Raw genomic sequence first — 25750 nt, 5'->3', positions numbered from 1 at the left:
TTAAACCTAGTTACATTTAACATTGTAATCAACACCAAATTCTGAAAAAAAAATTAATTCTAATTTAAAATTTACTTTCCTTTACGTGAAGATAGGCATTAACTCTTTCCTAAAAATCTCATATAAAATATTATTCCGCAAATGTCATGATATAGCCATATAATCTTTATATTATGTTTCATTAAACACCAATAAAATACCAAAACATCATTATGTAGTTTTTAAGCCTCCTACCAGTGGACAAGAGAAAAATTAAATCTTCATATAATTTCAAATGTAATCGGTAAATACAATAGGAGCCCAATCCAAAATCCACTGATGGAGGTCACAGGAGTCTTCCCATTAACTTCCATGTGCTTTGGGATAAGGCACCAAGATAAATATTAGCAAGTGAAAGGAAGAGAGATGAAAACTTACCCATGAATTCAATTCCCAAATGGTCTGCTATACCCAAGCAAGCATGTAAAAGAAAAAAGAAAAAAGAGACAGAAATGTTAGAAATAGACCAAAATGTAAATATCCCCTTTATCATCACTGGTAGCATTCAATATTTATACGGCAGAGCTGCAGAACACAATGCAGGGTCAGGGCCCACTGTGTGGGTACTGGTCAAAAAGAAAAGCAGAACCCTGCCCTTCGAAGGGCAATCCTAAAACGGCACGTTAGGGCACTGAGCTGTCACGGAAGGAAAGTGTATTTGGGGAAGGACACGAACGCCTTTACTCATTATATTTATATTCAACTGAAGTGCCTCAAGTCAGCTACCTACAGGAATTTCATTTTCTCTTCCTCCTGAAACTCCTCTCTCAACATGCTAACTACTATCATTAGTTAGACAAGGTTCTTGCCTTCATTTTCTCTGACAGAGATCAAAACCTAAAGAGGTGAACGGAAGGCTTTTACTGAGTTTTGCAGCTCTCACTACAGCACAGTGGCCACACCTGCACCCAATGTGATTGCATAACTGCTATCTGTTGTGTAACAGAAAATCTGACTTCAGGAAATCGTTGCCATGTTCCTTACTTAGCCATCTGACTGATATGATGCAATAATTTCAAGACATTTAGAACTGAAGCAAAAATTTTAATGTTTTTACCATATTGACCGAATTTACCACGTGGAGTTCAAAACATTTCAGGACCCTTTTTTCACATGAGAAATTAGGATATGACAGATGTTTTAGTGTAAAGTAGATTTAAATTCATATAAAACACTTATTAATTTTAAGTTGATAGTAAGTACGTTTAAGTTGATATGTGATTAAAGAACAACAACCTCTCCATCCTGCAGGGACAGAGCAACAGAAAAAATGCTAGCTGACTTTTCAGAACTGAGTGTGTAAGGAGTAGGAGCTTCAGGTCCAAACTGAAACTGCGGAAGGCCAGATGTTCAGAAAGGCTGCAGAACGCAATTGTCTTCTACCCTAGACTTGAAATATTTTGCTTTTCCATGGGAGGTAATAATTTGCATTATAAAGAACAAAGAAGGATTTTTTTTTCTGAGGAAAATGCAGTATTTCCCTTTTAAATATAATAAAAGCAAAATCTTTTAATTGCGTTTGTCTTCCTTTCAATTTATAGTCACATTTCCTTAATACAGAACAGAATAATGCATGATTTTGCCACAGTTTCCAAGAGCAGTGTGTGCAGAGAGGAAGGAAGTAGGGAAAGAGCAGGAGGGTTACAAGAAAGACAGAGCCAGACTGATGTGTTGGCTTCTGCTTGCAGCTGGGAGGTACTACTGGGAGCTGTGTGAAACACTCGGTCCCATTAACTAATGTACTGCACCTTTCAAAAGTCTACTTAAGAACTAGACAGCAAAGTTAAAAAGTCTTCCAACATAAACAAGCAGTAATTTTAAACACTTTATCATATGAATTGTCAGCTCTGGTACCTGTGATGAGAACATGAAATATTTGGGTTTCTGTTGAAAATGCTGGGAGTGATTCACCTCTTGCAACCTTTCAATCCTTCCAGAAAGCATCGAGCATCAGCTTGCTCAGTTCACTTAGCATACAAATCTCTATAATAGTTGCTAAACTCCCCATCTGTCTTCATGCAGAAGACACAATATGCATTTCAAAAGAAAAGAACGTAAGATGATGCTATGTGGTGTAAATACCTTATTAGCATGGTGTTAGGACAGGCATATTATGCAAGTCTAGTGACACCCAAATGAATCTTTCTTTTTTTGGTATTAAATACATAACTCAAAACCATACATATATGTATTCCACATTACAGTCTTGTAATCTGTATTCTTGCAGTCATGTACAAGCATGACGTACAAACATCCCTGGTACATTTGACACAGGAATGTAATCTTTGTAAGAGCATGAGATCAGAAATATCAAAAGTGCATTCAACATACTATATTCACAGATATTTGTAACTTGGGTTTTTTCCTCTAATTTTCTGTACCTGTGAAATCTGCAAATATTATCTGTGTGCAATTCACACCTTGCATCCTTCTGTAAACAAGATCAAGATACAGTCAACAACTGCTTACTTTAAAAAATGTTAACAGAGATCAAAGCACCATAATCTGGTCTCCAAGGAGCGAAGGATATTCACACATGAAGCAAGATCATGCAATATCATCTTTTTAAGTCTATGTAGAACAGCTGAAAAAACAATTCTCCTAACTGGGCTATACACATTCTCTACATGTTTTCCATTTGCAGCCTGCAATCTCCTTGTTGAGTTCACCAACATGGTGAAAAGCCACTTTCACAAAAAGTGCCTACAAAATACACCTTTCCTTTAAAAAGATGGAAAAAAGCATTCTGGTTCATCTTTGAGAGCCTTATACGCAAGTGAGAGTCAAGGGTATCTGTAGCCTTCCTGGGAAACGCGTTCAACTGTAGAGGGTAGAAAACATGTCAGGTTATTTATTTTAAATATCTCATGTGCCTGGAAAACAACTTCAGCAATCAGCATAATATATATTGCTGACAAAGCTGATTTACCCAGGTTATGATGAAAGCATATCTAATAGGATAAACCTTTACAGTAAAATATCCAAGCTGCCACTTTCTATCATCAAGCATAGTTCAACAAGCTCTGTGAACAGCTATCTGGGAACAGAAAATAATAAAATTATAATTCTTGTGGATTTAGTGCACGCCGGCACTGGTGCAGCCCTCTTGCCCCACTGCCGTGGCACACGTACAATGGCAACAGCACCCGCGCCTGGGAGCCGGCCTCTGCGCTCGCCCTCGTGGTTGGGGAACGGGCGCTGCACCAGAGCCAGCACCGGGCAGAAGGCGGCCGGGCTGGGAGCCAGGCTAAGCCCGCTGCCTCCACAGTGGGTAACGCCACAGGTGACAGCGGCACCTCAGGGACTATACATTGCAAACAAGCCTTCCACGCCATCAGGCAAGTGCTGCTCAAATGCAGCAAACCATGGTTGGTGGTTTGTTCCCCCCCCCCCCTTTTTTTTTTCCCTCCCCTCCCTCTTTTTACAACTGCAAAAAGACAGTTGTAGCACAACCATTCTCCATGTCCTTCCCCTCGTTCCCTGGTTTGTGTCAAGCCTCTGTGTTTAAAAAAACAAGAGATGTTCTGATCCCAGAAACAACAGCACTACCTGGGCTGCTCTGAGACTTCAGAAGCAAAAGGGTAAAAAAAAAGAAAAAAGAAAAAAGAAAAAAAAAAATCCTCCTAAGAGCCTGAATGTACTCACACCCTTCTCTTCCCTTCCCCCCTCACTGCAGAAATTCAGCTGCACTCATAAGTTATCAAAACCCTAACTTTGCAACTTGTTTTCCTCCATACAAATATGGCTCCTGTAGCAATGGCGTTTACCAAAGCGTTCAGCATATTGAATCGGGGACACGAGGCAAGGAAAGGTGTTAGAAGAAATGTCAGCAGTCATTAATCATAGCTGTTGTTTGGGTCTTATTGTTTTCATCCTTCCAAGCTGTTTACTCCACTAGCTACAGGAAAAAAACCCAAACCAAAACAAAATACCACAAAAAAATAAACAAACTGAAACCCCCCATCTTTGCATCTGAAAAAAATTAGAAAACGCAAGAAAATGACTGCTTCCAACCCCCGAGCCCGTCTCTGAGGTGGCCCCTGCCCAAGGCCGCCTCCCAGGCCCACACACACCTCTTCGGAAGGCAGAAAGCGAATGCTGGCTCTCTTGGAGTAAAGCCTTTATACTGCAGCTTGCCCTTTCCAGCAGAGGAGTGACTGGGCTCTCATACAGGTAAAAGGGGTCAGAAACCTCCCTGCTAGAAACGTAGCGGCAAGACAAGTCTCCAGGGCTCCCAGCGCTGCTTCTCCCCCCTTGCACCCGGCGCACGCCAGCGGCAGGGAAAGGAGGGACGGGGAGAAGTACGTGGAACAGGGTACGACCATCACCAGGCTGCCCCTTGGTGACCAAGCATCAGTCCAGCGGTTACTCTCACTTCCACTGCTGTGGTGAAAAGGAACAATTTTGTAAGCTCCCGTTTTGGAGATGGGTTGCCCCCCTCTTAACAACGGCAAGAAACTCTCCCAGCAGTTCCATGTGAGAGACAGGCATGGCACCGGGAACTGCACAGTGGGGGGAATGGGAGGGTAAAGCGAGCTGTGCTGGTGACCCAAGATTGAGCCGAACACAAAAATGTAAAGTATTGACCCCTGACATGCCACAGCGTAACAAAGGAGTGTTATATTCCTATACGGTTGTAATATAGAAATGATAAATTGCCTGCAGAACACTTCCTTGGACACAGCAAGTGCAATGCCAAGTAATTCACCATCAAGCAATGCAGTTTCTTTAAGGACTCGGTTCAACAAAAATGCGTATGAGAGCTATTAATGTGCTGAAGCATGGGCACTGCTCCACAAGATGGGGTCATTAACCAAATAATGCGACTGTATTTTATTTTTGTTATTGTGATTTCTTCTTTCTTTCTGGTATTGTTATGTTCTTAGGAACTAATATATTACTCAGGAAGATTATTCACTTTTATATTTTATTTTATGAATATTTCTGTATTTTGTTGTTGATGTGGGAGAAATACTGTGCCTTATGGTCCTTGCACTATGTGAATTTGTTGCTAGTATTAAAGCCATTTTAATTTATACTTTATGAATACATACACACCTGGGAATACTTGATAACAAGCAGAAGAGAAGGTAAATTTGCACTCACTAATGGATTGATTTATTAGTGCTTCACATAGAACATGCAGCCTTGTGTCTGGATTGTGGTTTGCTGGGACTTTTTTCTTAGTCATATTAACATGGAGATTTTTCCCCAGTTAAAGACAGGTTTCATTATCCCAGGTACATTCTAAGCTATGCTATGAACAGGAATATAAACTCAACATGTAACTCTGACTGATTTATAGAAGAAAAATCTTGGACATGAAAATACTCATTGTAGACCACTACAGACATTTTAATCTGTTCTAAGGATAGGTTGACTTTGGCATGAAGGAGACAGCTTTAAGAAATCAGTACAACAGCAAAGTATTTTTCTTTGCAAATGAAATTTATCTGTTGCAATAAACTCATAAGATTTGTTAAATTGTCCTTGGTAGATTATTGTCTTGAACAGAAAATGCAACATGATAATATGCTGCAAGCTACCTTGGGACAGCTCAAGTACTCTGAACAGATTATCTAGCTAGAAGGAACAGGACAAGTTTAACTCTTAGGTATTAGACCAATCAAACTTGGTCTGAAATGAAGAAAAAACCTTCCATTCAAAAGGCAGCTAGATTAGGATACTACCTAAACATACAAACTGCTGGTGTCTTATCCGTTATGTTATATTATGTTTGACAGCACGTAGTTATCAGCCTATTTGTGTATTTAATGAAGCTAAAACTGTAACTGGTTACATACATATATATGAAAGCACATTATTTTTTGAATCCTCAAGTATATTATTTTTTGGTGCCTCATTTTGCATGTAAGCACAAAGAGTTGTGGGACAAGGGATTTCTCTATTGTCCCCCCTGAGGGACAAGGGATTTCTCTATTCAGTCGGAAGGGTACATTGTTCCTGTTTTCTCTTTGACATCCACAGGAGGTTATCAGACATAGCAAACTGGCCAAATGCTTTCAGAGGTTGGCTTGTGGTTTTTTTTCAGCATCAGAAAGAAAAAGCACCAGCATGTATTAATGTATTTTACAAATCTCAGTTATTAGAAAGCACAAAATTTGATTTTGTTGTTTGTTTTAGAGAGATTCTGGTGATTTGTTTCTGTAATTAATTTACACAAAAGTACTCTTCACAACATTTTTTTGGGGGGTGGAAGAAATTATTGGGATGGTTCAGGGGAATCAGAGACATAAAATCAAGACAGTTCAACTACTGATTTTTCAAAGCATCTTCACTGAAAGACATGATAGAAATGTCCCTCTGTAGGACATTTAAAAATGGACCAAACTAAATCCTGAGAATGACTTTGAATAGACTAATACCTGGTGCCTTCTTTGACTCTCTCTGAAAAAGAGGATCAATAAAATGTTTCCAAAAGTAAAATTTCCCTGGCAATACGTAGGCTGTTCACTACCTGTTAGCTGGTGTAATAGTAAGTATACAGAATATATCAGTAATTTGCCCCATCTATGTCAAGACACAGTGATGAAAATCATCAACACACACATCCTTTACAAGATACCTAGTCAGTTTTCAATGAATTTAGAGATCACCCTTACAGAAATTGATAACAACTTAAAAAAGAAAGAAGGCCATAAATCTACAAAAAACTTCACAATTTGATATATTCTTAGTATAAACAATGACAGAAGATTTATATTCTCAGTTTATATAGATAGGGTTAATTTTATTTTAAACCAAATTAAAATCCTCAATCCGCAAAAATAAACATTGAAGACAACATCTAGAGGTTAATTGTTTTTTCCATTTCTTTTTAAAGAAAAAAAAAAAAAAACACAAAGGAGGAGAAAACCTAGACTTGCTGTGGGTATTTGTATGGCTCTAGAGAGGCTATAGCATAGCCTCAGAACATAACCCCCCACCCACCATCAATTCCATAGCAAAGCAACATTTGAAAAACATCCAGCAAAACCTGTCGTTATATAAATAATACACAGTGCTGAATAATGGAATAAACTATTGATTTTCTTTCCCTTTGAATGACAAAAGCTTGTAGCTGTGGTTTATACCACCAAAGCTGAAAGACTGATTCTAACTTTTGAAAATAAGTACTAGCAATGCTCCCATCTTCACAGGTTCAAGACAGGTTGGAAATTTCAACTACTTACCTAATCTGCAGCATGCAGGCTCAGAGGATTAAGCTTGCCTCTTCTCTATCATTTTTAAGACCTTAAATTATCATCTCTACAGCTAAGAGACTAAGTTACTTCTCTTTGAGGCACTATGTTGGATTTTAATGAAGACATTTAGTCTCATCAAACAATGTAAGCAATCTCTACTGATATCCACGATATTGTAAATCAGTGCAGATTTTAATCCTAGGTTAATTCTTGTTACTATAGCTATAAATTCAGCAGAGCAAATAAACATGTCTTCAATTTCAAATCTATGAATAGCCTATTGAAATTACTCCATTAAACTTAATAAATGCCTGAAGAACGTGTTCAAGAATTTTACCAGAGCCAGGCCACAATGCTTAGTGTTAAGTGTCAGCCAAATGCAGCAATGCTTTATTTTTCTCCGAATAACTCATTGTTTTCATCAATGAGAAGAGAGAGCAGGTAAATGTTAGATGCTGCTGCTACATGCAGATATATTTTTGCTGATTTACTTAACATTCATAAATGAACAGAACTGCTCAACACATATAAGGACTTTAATTCATCCCAGAATATCAGCGTGTAAACAGTAAGTCTACACAGAATGCTTCGTCTCCAGTCAGACAACTTGAAGATGCTTTCTTATTTTATTTGCTAAAAATGTAATGCTGTTTCCATGAAAATTAGTGACTACAGCAAATGAAAATGAGGCTGCCCATATAGAGCCTCATAGCTCATGGTGACAAGGTTATTTTTGAAGTTTTCTGTAAATATAAGTTGAAAATGATAAACCAATGTGATCACTCTGAGATCAACTCCCCTGCCCCTGCAATGAGACTGCAGTAAACATTGCACATTATATCCTGGTTACTTGATTACTGATACTAGCTAGCATCAACTGTTACAACCAATGATTATGATAGATATTCCTAGAAAAATCAAGATTTCTCTGATATTCTGCAGGTTTGACAGATCAGTAAAACCCTGTATTAGCACTGTAACTGCAAAGAATGTAATTTTTTTTTGTTCCTGTTCATTACTGAAGCCTATCATCTCCTGTAAAGTTCCTTTTTTTTTTTTTTCTGGGCTCCATACATCAAACTTCTTTTATATTGCCATCTAAAAGTCCAACCTCACATACCAGGATCTCTGACTGTGCTAAGAACTACACAAAGACAAAACACTGATGTAGTTATTTGACCTACTTTTACAATTCTGAACTCTTTTCCTGGGCTTCTGCAGCAACTATGACAATGACTACACTTGTCCCACAGTCACAATCAAATAGTAGGTGATTACAGCACTGTCACAACTGAGGAACCATCAGGAGAATTAAGCTATTGATCAACATATTCTTCTATCCTTCTCCGTGTCATTAACACAATGGTTCCTGCAGAGCCGAGACTCGCACTGCATAAAATCCCGGTCCCACCTCTTCTGACTGCTCCAGGTTTGCACAGCGGCATCACGCTGCCTCTGCAGATGGGCTTGTCTTTATCTGCAGGCATGCTGGTGACTGGGTTTGAACATATTTATCTAAGTTGAGCTTAGATGTCTTAAGTCATTAGGCACTTCTACTGAATTTCAGTAGCAATTGGCACAGTTAGTCATGCAGAGTCCTTTGAAAAGGCCAACCTCTACACTGGAGAAACTGGTCCTCTCCCACCTGTGTTGTGACAAGGTCTCATAAAGCTAGATAGGAGAGGGGAGGGTAATCATATTTTTTGTCAAAAAACAGAAAAACATACAAACTGTACCCCAAAAGCATATTCAGTACTTTCAAAACATATGGTCTGGAAAGTTTTTGGAACCATGTATGAATTAGATTCTTTATCTTGTCATAGGCGTGAAAGATTGCACTAGACTGCAGTGTTCTGTGGGAGAAAGAATCCTCTTCTGGTTAAATAAATGACGCAAAATGTCTATTAAGGTGGAATAAGTCTATGAGTTTCTTAGAAATTACTGTAGGGATTTTTGCACTGTTATTTCCAAATGGGTATTTGATAATATGGGTCTGTAAAATATAACCAGCCTCACAGAAACATTAAAGGAATTGCTAATAGCTCCCTCATCTTATGAACATATGACATCTAATAAACATTTCTCATGCTAAATGTTACTTTATTCCTTCCACAGATCATTAAGCTGTCCTTCACTTGCCTACTACAGGAAAATGTTTCAGATGCAATCGTGTTTACGGCTCTCTAAAGGCACAGAAAATTTTGTAATTTTTTGTCAATTTCTTAAAATCTAATTACTTTCTTCAACTTCAGGACAAGGAATGTACATCAATTTGTGAAAAAAATATAGCTTTATTCCCTAATGCATCAAGTAATTTAGTTCTACTGCAGTTAAAAGACAAACCGGCAGCAGCAGAGTACAGGTATTTACACCAAGATTTTTACAATATTGACTGAAAGTTTTAATGGGTGTGAATTATACATCTCTACTCTAATGACAAGAAAGCTGCCATATTTATTTATATCCATACTTAGCTGCCTAGATAACTGGTCTGAGTTTTCCACAAAAGGACTCAGGAGACTCAAAGATGTGCGATTCTCAGAACTTTTTAGAAAAGATACTGGGTTTTATCTGCCTTGATTTGGGAAAACTACATTTCTTTAGGCATCCAATTTTGACAATAGTAACCATATTTGCTGTACACAGAAGACACTTTCTCATATTGTTTCATTTTAAATAACGTAGAATGTAGCAAGAGAATTATTTGAACTTACTCTGATTACTCTGTGCACATGTCTCACGCATTGTGTAAGTAGCTGCCTTACGCAGCAGCATTATGGAGCCTCGTCTTCAGTAGTCCCATTTTTCAGGCTCAGATGATGATAAAAGGGCATGAGCTTTAATCAAAAGTTTCTCAATGTTTGTGATACTTGCTGCCTTATGGGCTTGCTGGCCTCCTGTGCAATAGGTACTCCTGTGTGTCAGGAGTCTCTCCACCCACTTTCCTGAATCATGAAAAGTTTATTAACACCAAGATCTCCAGTGTTCTTCCCAATCTTACTGAGAGTCCTTTCTCTAGGAAACCAGGCACGGAAGTCCCTTTACACCTCAGATCCAGCTGCAGGTAAGCAATCCACACATACGTGGTGCTTAAAACAGTTTTAAATAAAAGAGGTTGTTCTCAGCTACATAGGTCTCCCCTATTTAGCGAGGAAGAAGAGAAGCATCTCTCTTCTTTGTTATTTCTTTCAGTTTCACAGGGCCATACACCTGAAAGCTGTAAAGAATTTACTGCAGTGAACTTTATCAGAAAACACAGCATTTGTCCAACATCTCTTACGATTCAGTGGAGGAAATACCAAATGCCAGTTCACAAAAATACTCCCATTACTGTGCAATTCTGCCATGTCTGCAAGAAGGTAATACATATAGCAAGGGAATGACTCCAAATTGAGGCACATCTTTCCTTTTTTCAATGCTAACTCCCTCTTTAATCATTTTACAACTCAACTAATAGTGGGTTTTTTTGTCTTTTTTATTTATTTTTTTTTTAAAGCTGCTGCATGTTCGTTGGCTGTCATGGTGTGCAAACCATGCACACACACAACATGGCTTGCACTGCATTTATGCAGTATGTGGTATTAAACATTAGAAGGACAAAAGTTCAGGTGTAAGTAGCTTGCTAGAGAAACTAATGGGTTTCATTTTTGGTTTCTTTTTGTTACCTGGGAAATGTCTATCAACAAACTTTGCCATTCCACCAAAACATTTGAGCAGTTACATTTTATTTAAAGCTGGTGAGTACACACAGACACTTAAGGAGATTATTTTACTATGTAGTGTTTTCTGATTCAAGGAAAGGCTCCTTGAAGGACAGTAACACTTCAGTACTCCAATTTGAGAGCTCTGTCAAGTCACCTACCAGATGCCTTCCCCAAACCCTGTCCTGTGACATTGGTGCCTTGTATGAACAGTCTTAATGGAAATATACTGGTCATTGTCAGCCTGCTTATGGTATCAAACCACAAACAGCAGATGGGAGCAGAAGAGCTCTGTTTTTCTCCAAGTTAAAATCCCTTCTTGACATCTGGGAATAATTTGTTCAAGCTACTCAATACTAAGCCCGGTATGCTGGAGAAGCACACTGATTTGGACAACGGCTCTGCAGTGTACAGAGCACTATGTCTGAATCGCAGGATTTTTGAAATGAGATAGTAAGATGAGTTATTTGTCGAGAAGTGAAAACTACAGAGTTGAGGTATATTATCAAGGCACCAAGGAAAGGTACCTCTTACCTGAAGCTGTAGTTCAAATGGTGCCATTTCTATTTGATTGTGGGTGTTGGCACACATGCCCTGACAACATCAGACTAACTTGTGTTTATGAACCCATGGATAGTATAATAAATAATCCCCCATACCATGCAGTCAGATATAGTACATGCAAATGGAATCACAGCTTTTTTCCATGCCTAAGCTGCCTTCTTTATGGAAAGTTTATGGAAATACATTCTGCTTAGAAGCTATTAGCTAATAATGTAAACAAACAAGTAGCAGCAAAAATGGATGGCAAAAAATGACCATCAGATCTTCCTCACAGAGTTTAAGCATCTTATATAATTTTGGATACATGACATGAATTTATGACTTCTGATATGTAGGCAACAATCTGAAAAATTATTTAATTGCTATTATGTTTGAATATTGTAGGTGTTCAAATTCTTTACTACTATAAATACATTAAAACAACATTAACTACTGTAAATACACATAACAAAGTAGTCTAAAAATATTAATGTTTGGGATGGATAATATGACTCATCCATGAGATTTGAAGCAGACATAGGGCTATGATAAAAAGATTTATTAGCTGCTATCAATGGCAATAAAACCCAGCATATTGGAACAAAAGCGTATGATGTGCACATAACCCAGAATCACCTACAGCCAGAGCACAAAATTAAAGCTGCTGTTTGCCCTTGTGTATATGGTGATACACTGCAATTAATTGTTATGAATATAATGTAAGAATAGTGCCAAAGTGCCCTGTATATAGAAATATTAAACTCATTGAACGTAATCACTCTGTCAGAGCCATTCAAACAAATGAACCGCTTGTGTACGGATCAGATGTAAACCAAAACAACCAGAATGGTACCTATATGCTGATACCTGCAGCACTGGTGGTTTACATCTGGCCACTCAAGCCAACTCAGAAATTACTGCAGCACCCCACACAGAGCAGCATATGAAAAAAAAAAAAAAAGTAAAAAGGAGGAGAATTAGTTCTGTGACCTTCATAAACACGAACCATTATTTAAAAGCTAGGCAAAGCGGTTTAGATGAATGTGGAGCTCATTCGTTAAAAGACCACAGAAAAAGGCAACGGATAGCCAGTAGGAAAGATTGGAAGAGCCATTACGGCCTGCCCTTTGCAAGACACCTCAGTGATGCCTGTGCTTTGGATGATCAAAGTGCACTTTTTTCTTTCTTCTTGTTTCTTCTCCATAACACAAACATTTAGGGGCCTCAAAGAATTTAATAGTTCCCAATGAATCTCACAGAACATTGCCCCATTAAAGGTCTTTTTCATTCCAGGTTTAAGATACAACTTTATCCTACATTCAGTTAGATGTTAACAATATTAAGGAATTCAATGTTTCCCTTGTAAGACCTTTCTACTAGGGCATAAATTATTTTGACAAACAAAACAGGGCAAAAGGAAGGTCTGGATTCTTTTCCAGTACAGACAAACTAGGTATATCAGTAAGTAAATGAGTTCTGTAGGATGGTCTAGAAAACAGAAATAAAATAAATAAAATAGTGTTATAACCTACTTAGGGCTTTTTTGTTTTGTTTTGTTTTGTTTTATTTTGTTTGTTTGTTTTAAATCAGTAGGGCTTTGCTCAGAGCAAAGCTGTGAGCTTAAGTCAAAACTTTTTACTTCTCCATCGGCTATTCAACTTTCATGAATTATCAACGTGGAAAGGGGAGTCTGCCTTTTCCATGTGTCGTGGTTTAACCGCAGCCGGCGACTAGGCACCACTCAGCCACTCGCTCGCTACCCCCACTCCAGTGGGATGGGGGAAGAGAATCAGGGGAAAAAAAAAAAACCCACAAAAACTCGTGGGTTGAGATGAAGATGGTCTGATAAAACAGAAAAGGAAGGGAAAATAACAATAACAATAGAATGTACAAACCAAGTGATGCAGAGTACAATTGCTCGCCACCCACTGACCGGTGTCCAGCCCATCCCCGAGCCGCAGTGCCCCCTGGCAACTCCCCCCAGATAATATACTGGGCATGATGGCACATGGTATGGAATATCCCTTTGGCTCGTTTGGGTGAGCTGTCCTGGCTGTGTCCCCTCCCAGCTTCTTGTGCACTCCCAGCCTCTGCTGGCAGGGCAGTATGAAAAGCTGAAAAGTCCTTGACTTAGTATAAACACTGCTTAGCAACAACTGAAAACATTAGTGTGTTACCAACGTTATTCTCATCCTAAATCCAAACCACAGCACTATACCAGCTACTAAGAAGAAAATTAACTTTATTCCAGCCAAAACCAGGACACCATGCTTCGCTCCACCTCTGCACCTTACTTCACAACTTGAGCAACTCCCAAGTTCTGCAAAACAGGTCAGGCAACACAGCAGACAACATGCTGCTGGGCAGTTACGGCTCTGCAAGGACTGACCCAGCGCAACTGCAATTCAAGTGCAGGGTAAACACTGTCATATACACTCTACGGAGTGCAGGTAAATACCTAGGCAGGATTAAAATGTATTAACTGCTCCTGTACTGTTTAAAGCATTTGTATCTCTAAAAAGTAAGTATAAAGCAAATATAGAAAACATCTGTTTTTTCTCTCATCATTGGTGACTTAGAGCCAGGAGTATGGAAATCACGTTTACATGAGATGTAAATGAATTTCGAACCAAGGTCTGTACAACAAGAAAATGAGTGAACACTACTACAGCTTCAACTAATACAGTCTTTGGATAATCTGCTACCCAGATGAAATGAGGTTTCCCCCCTTGTGTATATGATCACAAGGTAAGAACTATTGCATCTCGCATGTAAATTCCAATAAAATCTCTAGAAAACATTACAAGCAACTTCTAGCAGAAATACAGGATACCTTACTGAAAGGTCTTCTCTTTTTAGCAAGTCATAAAACCAGAGGTGTATATGACCCAACAAGAAGAAAATGCTTTCAAATTACAAGAGAAATACATAATATATCAGCATTTCAGAGGGAAAGTAAACAATCCTGCTATCTGCGCACATTTTTATTTTATTTTTGCTAAATGAAACTGCATCATGAATTCATTCATTTACGAATACAGTTACACTGACCACAGCAAGGTGGGGAAAGCTCTGGGTTATCAAATGGACTTGCATTTTATCTGCCAGTGCAGCCTGCTAAAAATGGAGGCACAAACTGGCAGGTGACCTCTCAATTGACAAGACCATAGTTACTGGGCTGGGAGCCTACCTGGAAAATTCCTATTTTGCGGTGGCAATATTACAGAACAAATAGTTATAAAAGTGTCAGGCACAATGTAAAATGTTCACAAAGCTTAATACAGTGAAGGCAAAAAGAGACAAAGACACACTTCTCTTGTGATTTCCAATATATTTACACTTCACTTGAGGGTCAGAATTTCAGATGCAGAATAAGATCGGCTAGGAAAATTGACCTGAAGGATGACAAAAAGGTGCCAACGTTGAGTGGCCCGATTTTCCAGTGCCTGCTCCAAATGCCACTGAAGTAGAATTGCTGCTGACCTGAGATGAAAACTGTGATTTCGCAGCAAACTTTGGGAAGCTGAGTCTGTTAAGCTGAGGCTCATAAAAATTGGTTGGTTTTTTTTTTTTTTAATTTTATTTTATTTTACCTGTATATGGTCTCAAAACTGAGAAGTCCAGCCATCGCCTGTTTTTCCTCTAGCTACATATCTATTTTACTGTCATGTTGGTAGCAAGATTGAGAAGGAGCTTTTAAAGGGGCTATAATCATTGAGAAAGGCAAGTTCCCTCATGATGGCATGAAGAGGTGAGACAGCAGTGAAAAAGACAGCCTAAGGTTTGTGTTCAGTGAGTAACTCACACCCACATCACCACTCTAACCCAAATTCATTAATCAGATTGTTAAACAAGCTACTTTTTCTTTGGAGCATGTATGTGTCAGTAAACGGCAGGAAAGAGAGGTCTAGAATATGCTTCTGACCCAAATCCTCCCTTTTCCAGAACACTGGAAGAAGGGGAAATACTGCTCTTAAGAGGAGCTGTAAGGCTCTGGCAAAATAGTATCTGTATTTTCTGGGACTCTGGCTGCAAATCTTCCAGTCAGCTGTTCCATTCATCACATTTACCAGAAGCAGTCTTCTTCCCTAAAATGCTGTACAGAATAACAATCTCATCCTGCTGTTTCCTCACTCCATTACATCCAATGTGGTCTGATACCTGTGTCACAGAAGGGACCGTATGCTGCTTGAGCTGACAGCAGCATCAGAAACAGGTATTTACATTTCAGAGTAGCTTTACAAAGAATGAGTAAATATCCTAGAAATAAACTGATATAAATGAAAAAGTATGTCCTACTATTGCTATAATACCATTACCTCTATCATGTATGCAGATGTATTGGGTTTGCATGGCAAGGTTTTGGTAGTGGGGGGGGGGGTTACAGGGGTGGCTTCTGTGAGAAGCTGCTGGAAGCTTCCCCTATGTCCGACAGAGCCAATGCCAGCCGGCTCCAAGACAGACCTGCTGCTGGCCAAGGCCAAGCCCATCAGTGACGGTGGTAGTCTAGGATAACAGATTTAAGAAGGGAAAAAAGTTGCTGGGGCACAGAAACTGCGGCCGGAGAGAGGAGTGAGAACGTGAGAGAAACAACCCTGCAGACCCCCAGGTCAGTGAAGAAGGAGGGGGAGGAGGTGCTCCAGGCGCCGGAGCAGAGATTCCCCTGCAGCCCGTGGGGAAGACCATGGTGAGGCAGGCTGTCCCCCTGCAGCCCAGGGAGGTCCACGGTGGAGCAGATCTCCACCTGCAGCCCGGGGAGGACCCCACGCCGGAGCAGGTGGGTGCCCGAAGGAGGCTGTGACCCCGTGGGAAGCCCGCGCTGGAGCAGGCTCCTGGCAGGACCTGTGGACCTGTGGAGAGAGGAGCCCACGCTGGAGCAGGTTTGCTGGCAGGACTTGTGACCCCATGGGGGACCCACGCTGGAGCAGTGTGCTCCTGAAGGACTGCACACCGTGGAAGGGACCCACGCTGGAGCAGCGCGTGAAGAACTGCAGCCTGTGGGAAGGACCCACGTTGGAGAAGTTCGTGGAGGACTGTCTCTGTGGGAGGGACCCCACGCTGGAGCAGGGGAAGTGTGTGAGGAGCCCTGCCCCTGAGGAGGAAGGAGCAGCAGAGACAACGTGTGATGGACTGATCGTAACCCCCTTTCCCTGTCCCCCTGGGCTGCTGGAGGGGGTAGGTAGAGAATTCGGGAGTGAAGCTGTGCCTGGGAGAAGAAGGGAGGGGTGGGGGGATAAAAATAAAGTTTTTTTCAGACAGGTTTGTGAAGAATTCAGTATTTTGCCTTAATATCAGAGAACATTGTCAGCAGCAACAAGGAAGACTGGCATCCTCAAAGGAAAACAGTTGTCCATTGCAAACTGTAGTCCCCTCTTTTTTTCAGTAGCTGTGCACTACATATAACTAACTTTCAAGAATATTTTAAGCTGAAAAAGCAGCTGTCTCTATTTTTCGTTTGCCAAATACACTTGCCATTGAGGATTAGTGATTTTCTTCCCTTAAATAAAACATTAAAGAGAGGTTAACACATGGTTAAAAACATATTTAGGCACCTAAATACCTTTGCAAAATACAAAACCCAATACCTTTACCTTTGCAAAAGAAAGCTGAAGTCACTTTCAAAATGGAAACCAGGCATCTTAGGCTCTCCTAAAAATTTTAGTTCTTTGGGGTAATATCTACGTTGTAAGGGAGACAAGTGACTCTTGCACCTAGCCTTACATTCACACATTCAACTAGTCAGCAGAAGGTATACCTGCATGTAGTTATTGCAGCATGGAAGAACAGCCACACATGAATTATCATAGTCTAGGAACACCTTGTGGTCTTGCAGCTGGTTCTTTCATGACATTGCCATTATTGCTCATGCTAGGTAGATCAGGTTAGCTTGGAGACACCTAGATTTGCTATGAGATACCTAGATTTGCTATGAGTGATCCATTTTGCTGAGACAACTACTCCTACTTTTGCCAAACATTTTCATTAGCAGAAAGCTAGCAGGGCACCAAAAGCTGGAGTCTGCATACTCACGTGTGGAAAATTTCTACAGCGGTCCAGCAACCATGGCAGGAAAAAGGCAGTGAATCTGAGTCACTTGTTCTATCACACTATTATGTTGACCAGATGAGATCTTAAACATGTCTTAGGCTCTGAGGTGCAGAACCTGATTTTTCTAACATGTAAGAATTTTCTTTTGATTTTCAGTCTAAATTCACACTGCACCAATTTAAACCCATTAATTCTTGTGCCAACATATCTTTCAGCTTCAATCATTCTTATCTTTCCTTTATATTTATCCACTTGACTTATTTGTAGACCCAACAATATCTCTCTGACATATTTCCCAGGCCGTCATTCTATACAGCTGTAATTTCCAGACAGACATTGGAACGTCTGTCAATTACTGTACTGGATCAGCAATCTATTCACTCAATGGTGTTCAAATACTTTTAAAAAAACTGATCACTGCTCCTACCATCACTTCCTACATTCCTACAAAACAGCATGTGAAAAGAGCAAAAACCATACCAGGTACCTATTGGTGCTGCCAGAATCACCAGAAACAAAACAAAAAACCCCCATTGAACAAGAATAAAAGAGGTAAAAAGCTTTGACTAGCACCTTTGAGTCAGAGTCTTCAAGGGAGAGGAAAACACAAGATCTGTCACCGAAAGTGCAATTTCATCCCAACAGGTACATTAAGCACTGTGCTGGCTGGCACGGCTGCTTGCTCCACTACTGGTCCAGCTGTGAGAAAACTGTCATAATGAATCTGGAGATTTTCCTTAAATCCCTTTTGCCTAAGAAGAAAATTTCTGCCCCACTAACTGGATTTTAGCTAGAATTATCAAATTGAGAGAACATTTTAAATACAGAAAATGTGTTCCCATCATATTTGTGTGACAACTTCCAGATAAAATAAATCAAAACAGTTCATGATCTAACTCTTTTCCATAACAAAGTTTTGCACCAAGAAAAAAATTTCAGAATAAAAATATTTTGGTTTTAGAATGGAATATAAAATTCAAGACAGAGGTCTTAAGATTGCATTTCTGAAAGCAACTTTTACAAAATCATGTTGTGATAATTACAGGTTATATATATGTATATAGTCATTCAAGAAATGTAGTCATATCCTGTGCTTTCATCTGTCTTTTGTATAGATGATAAACACTGCTGCATAAGACTATCATAATATATATAATGTTTTCTTTATGTCTTTTATTTCTTATTTTTGCTAATGCTGTTTAGATTTTTTGGACAACTTACAATAATAATTTTGATGTCTCATTGACTTATCTTCCCTGTTCAGTATGCCACTTAAGTAAATTTAAATACATGCAGAGTAATTACATATGAGTTGCTAAATACTTGCCTACCAACTGCCACAGTAACTGGAGAAGAAATGCTTGTTGAAGAATTAATACAAGTTGAGGCCTACAACATGAACTTTACTTCTGGAAGGTATTCTCAGTCAGTGGTAGAGTTATATATTAAGCACTAATGTAAGGGGCTGAAGACAGCAGATATGCCAAATGCCATAAAAAAAAAAAAAAAAAAAAAAAAAAGGCACACAGCCCTAGTCTGCCTGGGTTGGAATCGGTGTCACTGTGATGGAGTCTCATTAGCTGCTCTGCAATTGCACATTTTCATTTTCTTACAGTCCATTAGGCTGACTTTAACAAAATTAAACACGCTCCAGGGCAAAATAACCAAGTAAAACAAAACGAACCACTTACACTGTTTATAAACATTTTCTTAAGAAATTGCAATTTTGAGGATAAACATTTCTCTCTTGAGCAAACTAGAGACCATTCTCCCCAGTTCTCCCCTCTGGATGACCACAGAACTGGGATGAGGGAGAGCAGAGATATTTGGTTTCTATGAAACGCATGCACCAAAAATACATTGCATCTAACTGGACATTACTAAGTGATATCTCCACCATAACAAGGGAAGATTAATCACAACAATAATAACACAAATCAAACTCTACTGTGATGAATAAGATGAATTAGATTAATTAGCATATACCTCAGCTAAGTTAATGTTACAACTATGTATCCTATTCACTGCCTTTCATCGGTTGTGCTAATTTCTGCTTTCTCTGCCTATGGCCATTAAATACAAAGTATGTTAGGTCAAAGAATCATTTGCAGCGAACTTTAAGGAATGAACCACACCTTTCTAACATGATCATCTTTTAAGCATTCAAGCTTTTAAGCATTCAAGAGAATCAGAGAGTAGGTCAGATACCAAATGATATAAATAAGACATTTATTTACTTCACCTGCCATGTGAAGGCAGCAGACAGGGACAGCTTACATTTGGATTTGACCTTCCATATGTTTTAAGAGTAAATGTATGTTTTGTCAAGTCACTGGTACCAATGACAGTTTTCTTCTCTTTTTTTCAAAAGAGGTGTTTATAAACAAATTAATTGGTGTGCAGGATGTGCCACCAAGTCAGCACATTTCATCCATTTCGATGGCTATTTCTAGCCTTTAAAGATGACAGTGTACCATCACTGAGGGATGAAGCACTGGCTGAAGCAGCTCTGAAAAGATGGGGATCCCTGAGCGCCACGGCACAGTCCCCTTGCAGCACAGTGTCCTTTACATGCGTGATAAACCAGTTTCAAAGATTTCAAATTCCAATCCATTTATTTTTGTCCTCTTTGTAACAAATTTCTCTGAAACAACTAATATATTTGATTTGAGGTCGTCTTCTATCATGAACTAACCTGAGATGATGATGGCATTTTGCACGGGCCACTCAACGTTTTGAAGTGCATGTGGTCTGGCCAGTACTTATATAATACTGGCCAGTATTTATACTACTTCTCAAAGATTACCAGAGCAATGGAAGTTAGAGGTGCCAGCATGCACTGTGCTTAAATCAGCTGACAGCCAATAAAATGATTCCACATTGAAATAATTTTAATTCCAAATGTTCCAGTGCTTTCTAATGAATTGATACAGGAAATTTGGGATGGAGGATCAGATTGTTCAGGCTCTGTTCTCCCTCAGTGCTCACTCCCCTCCACCTTCTACTGTTTATTTGTGTATGAAAACCCCACACTGCAATGAGACTTTTTACATTTGCTAGTGAGAGAACTGTGACAGTGGTATTTCAAGTGTCTGCAAAAGTTTCAGTGTCAGAATGCTCTGCTCTGCCATGAAACCACTCCTTTGTATAATCAAAGTAGAACAGCAAATGTGCTAAACATGAAAATGGACACCACACCTTGTGCCTTGTCTTGTCAGACACTGTCCCACTCTTACTTTGAATGCTAAGAAAGGAAAACCAGAAGGCTCTTAGCAGCGAGCAGCATAATGTGCTAGTACAAGCAGATTAAATTCATCCCATTTGTACATGCTGGTCCTTCACTTTCAGGTAGTGTTTAATGTAACCGAAAAAGATGCTTTTGTGATTGTGATGGAAAGGTAAAATCTTTGCAATATTTCTGGATCGCAGTTTACTGTTAAATTGTGTATTTTAGTGCATTTTCATCTTAGAAAAAGAGGATGACTGCTTATATTTTTTGTCAAGTTATGCCATGAAGAAATATAATTTGCCTTTTAATAGAACCGTCAAAGACCCATTCTCTCCAGTTTACTATATAGATTTGTATACCCCATGCAAAAATGTTATGAGTTTAATTGGAACAGACAGCATGACAGCATAATTTTATACAACTGTTTACAATTACTACAATGGCAGCTTCTACAGAGCTCTCGGTGATTTTTCAAGAGCATTTGCAAGCATAAAGTATGTGTTAGGAAAAAAAATAGTAATTTGCTACAGCTGTGCAAAGTGGATTAAGGAAATCTATCAGCAGTGACACAGATACTTAGAAATGGGAGATATTTTGCCCATCTGAGCACAACTGTAACATTTGGTGACATTAATAGTTGTTTTAATGGCTAGATTAAATAAGGTATTCTATTTCAGCCTCAGATACATGGCACATAAGAAAAAGGCAGACTTACAGATTAGGAAAGTATTCTCGTCGCTCTTCACTTAAGGGGAGAGTGAGATCAGTATGACAGAACCAAAGACCTCTGGTCCTCCAACCCAGAGCAAAGCACACAGCGTACATGAAGTTTTGGCAAGTTATGCGAGAGAGAAGCAGTAAGACAATATTAAAGGAGGAGTGTAAAAGGCAGAAAAACACCGAGTATGGGCCTAGGAAACAGTGGTGGGAAAGGCACCTCTCCGGCAGCTTTAGTGCTGGAGCTATGAACAACTTCTTTTTGTTTGATGTGTCCTATTCAGAGAAGAGAATTTGCTCATTCTCTTGTAACCATAACTGCATCAAATATATCTGGGTATTATCAGTTTGTCTTCCTAACTCCTAATTTCACAGAATCTTCAGTTCTGGCTAAGCCCTTGGGTCAAAACTAATATTATATGCAACAGACACGAAGCCTCTATTTTATCAGATGATGCAAAATGGAGACTTACATGGAAGACTAGAAAAACAAGCAAAATTGTTTTCTAAAGGGCATGTTGAACATGGATACTAAAAGGAGCTTTGTGAGCATAAGGGCAATGAGAACAGAACACTTTGCTTAATTAGCCAATAATGAAAAAAGCTCATTAGGGAAGTTTAATGCACTAACAGAGAAGTTTATAGAAGACAGCAACCCAGTTCTTTTCCTAAAGTGATTTTGTGGTGATGTAAGTTCTTCAGATTCATTACGCTACAGATGTATTCTTTATTTACTTTTGAAGATATTTCCAAGACCCAAAAGGTCCTTTTCGACCTTGAACTTTGTGCTTTTGTTGTTGGATTTGTCATCCAATCAAACCAGATTAGAATAATGCAATAAGGACAGACAGGGAAGAAAACTGGGCTGTGATTAATACACGTAAATTATGTTGAAAAAGGGGCCCACGAGAGTTACTGGGTTGAAGACAGACAAAATTGCTTTTCTTCTTTAGGGAGAGGAGCAGGCAGAGTGGTATTTATGCAAGCAGGCAGATTAATTGGCTTTTGCTGAGCTCTGTGCTGCTGTAGCGAAACTGCTTCCACAACCTGACCTAATTCATTTAGAATTTGCTTGGGTATTTCCTCATTCAACCACAGGACAAGCGTAGTATGCAGTGCACTGCAGAAATGATCTTAGAAAGTCACACAACCCCATACCAAATAAACTTCTCATGAGCAAATTAAAACTTCATAAAACATTGTTGCAGCACAAAATGGATCAGTCAAATCAGAAAAGGCTAGATTAAAACTCATATAATGTAGTCAGAAAACTGGCATAGTTATTTAAATGACTGTCAATGGCAATTAGGAAGAAGCTAATAAGCATCTAAGTTACAGGACACTGCATATTCAAGTGCTTCGCAGCATTAGTGACCATTACATTTATATACTGACAGGCCTCATTTTCTCCACTGTACTCATCAGGCTGATTTCTCAGCCTCCTAATTTTCTTTGTATGCCCAAGCTAGAAAAGCCTGTGAGTTGCTTTGCCATACAGAAGAAGAGAATTCTTTTACAGATTGCCTTCTCTCTGAAAATGGCCAAAAAGCAGCTGCTCCTATTCCCTTGTATCATGATGGGTTTGATAGCAAAGAAGTCTCATGAAGGCAGAATTTCTAGATAGGGGAAACACACTGCTTCCACTCCCATTGTGCCACCTGAGTAATACAAAAGCAATGTTATGAGGTGGAAAATATCACATTTTATTTCTAGATCAAGCTCCGGCATCTGTGCAGGACATTAGTGAAGGCAGCAGAACACTGAGTTGAGAGCTAAAATACATATTTATATATAAAATGCAGCCAGGTCTTACAGCTCTCCCGAACATGCCTCTGAAAATTTCAGCTCCAAGAGTCACTATCTCAGCTTTTTTTTTCTTTTTCTTTTTTTTTTGTTAAATATAAATGGAAGATAAAACATGCCTATCCTCTGTGAGAACACAACTTCCAACAGCTCAAGAAACGAGCAGAGAAATAAAGAAAATTCAAATATATTAGGTTTTCAAATCCTACTTTTAAGCAGATGCTATGGTTTTTAGTTGGCTCATATATTGCAAAGGTAAGTTACGGAAGAGTAAGAATAACTGCGTGAAAATAACTGGGTTGATTAACTAAGAAAGGAAAGGGCTTTTGCTTAGAGTAAGGGCGTAAAGTAATGAACGTTTATGTACTGTGCACAAAATTAAATTTATTTTTAAAAGGGTAGGTTTAAAACCAGAAAAAGCCTACACTTAATGTACTTATCACTGAAAACAGAAGGGTTAGAAGTACACAGTGCAGGAGGAACGCATCTTTAAAATTTTGCCGCAGTGTAGAGTTTCAGCAGGCACAGTGCAACCCCACCACCGACCAGCCTGACCTGTGTTACCACTAAACCTTAGAACTCATGGATAGTATTTTGTAACTGCAAAGAAGATAAGTTATGACCATGCCAAGTGGTTGTAAAACTGTTCACAATGCAGATCTTCTTGGGAAGAATTATAATCAGACAAGTCACATTATGTTACTTGACTTGGTAAAACAAAAACCACCCGAACAAACAAACAAAAAGGTACACATCAAGCCTTTTGTTTCTCTGTTGATGTTCCTCTCTCCCTTTCTGTTTCCTCCCTGTTCTGCACTGGTGGTCCTGGGTTTCTTTTCCTCTTTAATGTGATGGGTCAGTGCTGAGAGTCTCTCTGGCTTTCAACCAGCTTCAGCGTTGATAAAGGCTGCTTTTTTTGAAAACTAACAACAATGGTTATTAGTTAATATAACTGATAACAACTTCCACATCTCTAAGTAGAGAGGCTTGTACACCAAACACCTGGGTACCAATTTAGTATCTATAACGACTTCCCTTAAGACTACTGAAAACTTGTTACTCCATATACCTAGTGGCACCCTTTAGAAAGGGTTGTTGCACTCTGGGCGCTGTCACATTTGCAAGACTTGCACTCAGGAACGGTCACGACACACACATGAAATTTAAGGACAGATTCTAGGGAAATTCTGTACAGTTTTGGGGGCCAGCTGTTTCTCTACAACCCTGAGTATGTCTGTAAGGTCTCCCAGTAACAGTCCCTCTCCTTGTGACAGCCAGATGCTGGAAAGGGAATCAGATACAAATAGTTGGCATCTCACCTCCTATCCATTACCAGTTATCTGGTCCAACACCTGCTCTCAAATATCCTATTCACTATCAAAGCTAACCAAACCAAGGCACGCAATACAAATACTATTTGGGACTTGAAAGAAAGAAAAAACTCCCAAGCCCTAAAATTGCATACAAAAATTTTCATCAACCATTCATTTACTCCAAGGTGTTTCAAAGGCATTAAGGAGTTAATTTTCACAGAGCCTAAGTATAATTTCAAAACCTGACTTAAGACATATGGGAGCCTGAATATTATTAAGCGTCCACAGGTGCCGAAATTCCGCTAATAATTTTGCACTTTCTGCCTTTACTTTTTCCCTTTGTGTAAGAGATTTTGCATTCTTACACAGCAGATGCATTGTTTTGCATTCAAATAGTTGTGCAGCTGCTAGTACCTAAGGCTTGAGAGATTTATGGATAGTAACGGAAGTGCACAATAAACAAGTACATTTGGATGCATACCAAACAGAAGCTGCATCAGTCAAACTGCTGGACAACTGATCCAAGTTTACAGATAAATGTAAAACAAAATTCTCCAGTCAACCTGGCGGCTTCTTCAAAAAAATACATTATGCATTTCACAGTACTGACATGGATAATGTAGTACCTTCCTCTTTGACCAAAGTATACTATAGAAATCTGTTTTCTAAGCCAACAAATGTGTTAAAGCAGAGAATAATAGTTATTCTTCTGCATTGCTATGAATAAAAAAATAGCAACCTTATCAATCAGTTTGTGTAACAAGAAAAAAAAAAAGTATGTGACAATGTCAGGATCTCAGCACATCCCACTTTGCACACAAAACAACCGCACTTCATCTACACAGTAACTGTTGTACCAGGCAAGCACTGCTTCTTTCCCAGCCACTTCACTTATTCCGACACCTAATTTTTGCATTTTTTCTGGTGTTAATACCACATTCTGTACAAATGAAAACAATAAACTTTTCTGTGTATACATTTTTAATGAACAAAAGAGACCAAAATAAAGATCCATACCAATCCCAATCCAAACCTGACTACTTTATGCTGTTCTTTTTCAGTCTTTATCTATCAAAACCACTGAAATAAAAATAATGGTATAGAGAAGAGCTCTGAATTGAATTCTTGATTGTAAACCTGTACCAAAAGTCA

General features: G+C 39.1%; 1 protein-coding gene across 1 annotated transcript in view; it reads right to left on the bottom strand.

Annotated features, from left to right (window-relative positions):
- The window catches only part of NRG3 (neuregulin 3), a 436672-nt gene that overhangs the window by 83307 nt on the left and 327615 nt on the right, over positions 1–25750 (bottom strand). The window contains 1 exon segment of the mRNA XM_030030263.1: positions 418–444. Coding sequence (XP_029886123.1) covers positions 418–444 — 27 coding nt within the window.

The sequence above is a fragment of the Aquila chrysaetos genome, chromosome 11 (genome assembly GCF_900496995.4).
Source record: "Aquila chrysaetos chrysaetos chromosome 11, bAquChr1.4, whole genome shotgun sequence".
Taxonomy (NCBI): Eukaryota; Metazoa; Chordata; class Aves; order Accipitriformes; family Accipitridae; genus Aquila; species Aquila chrysaetos.
Note: the sequence above shows the minus strand (reverse complement) of the source record. Positions and strands in the feature narration are given on the sequence as shown.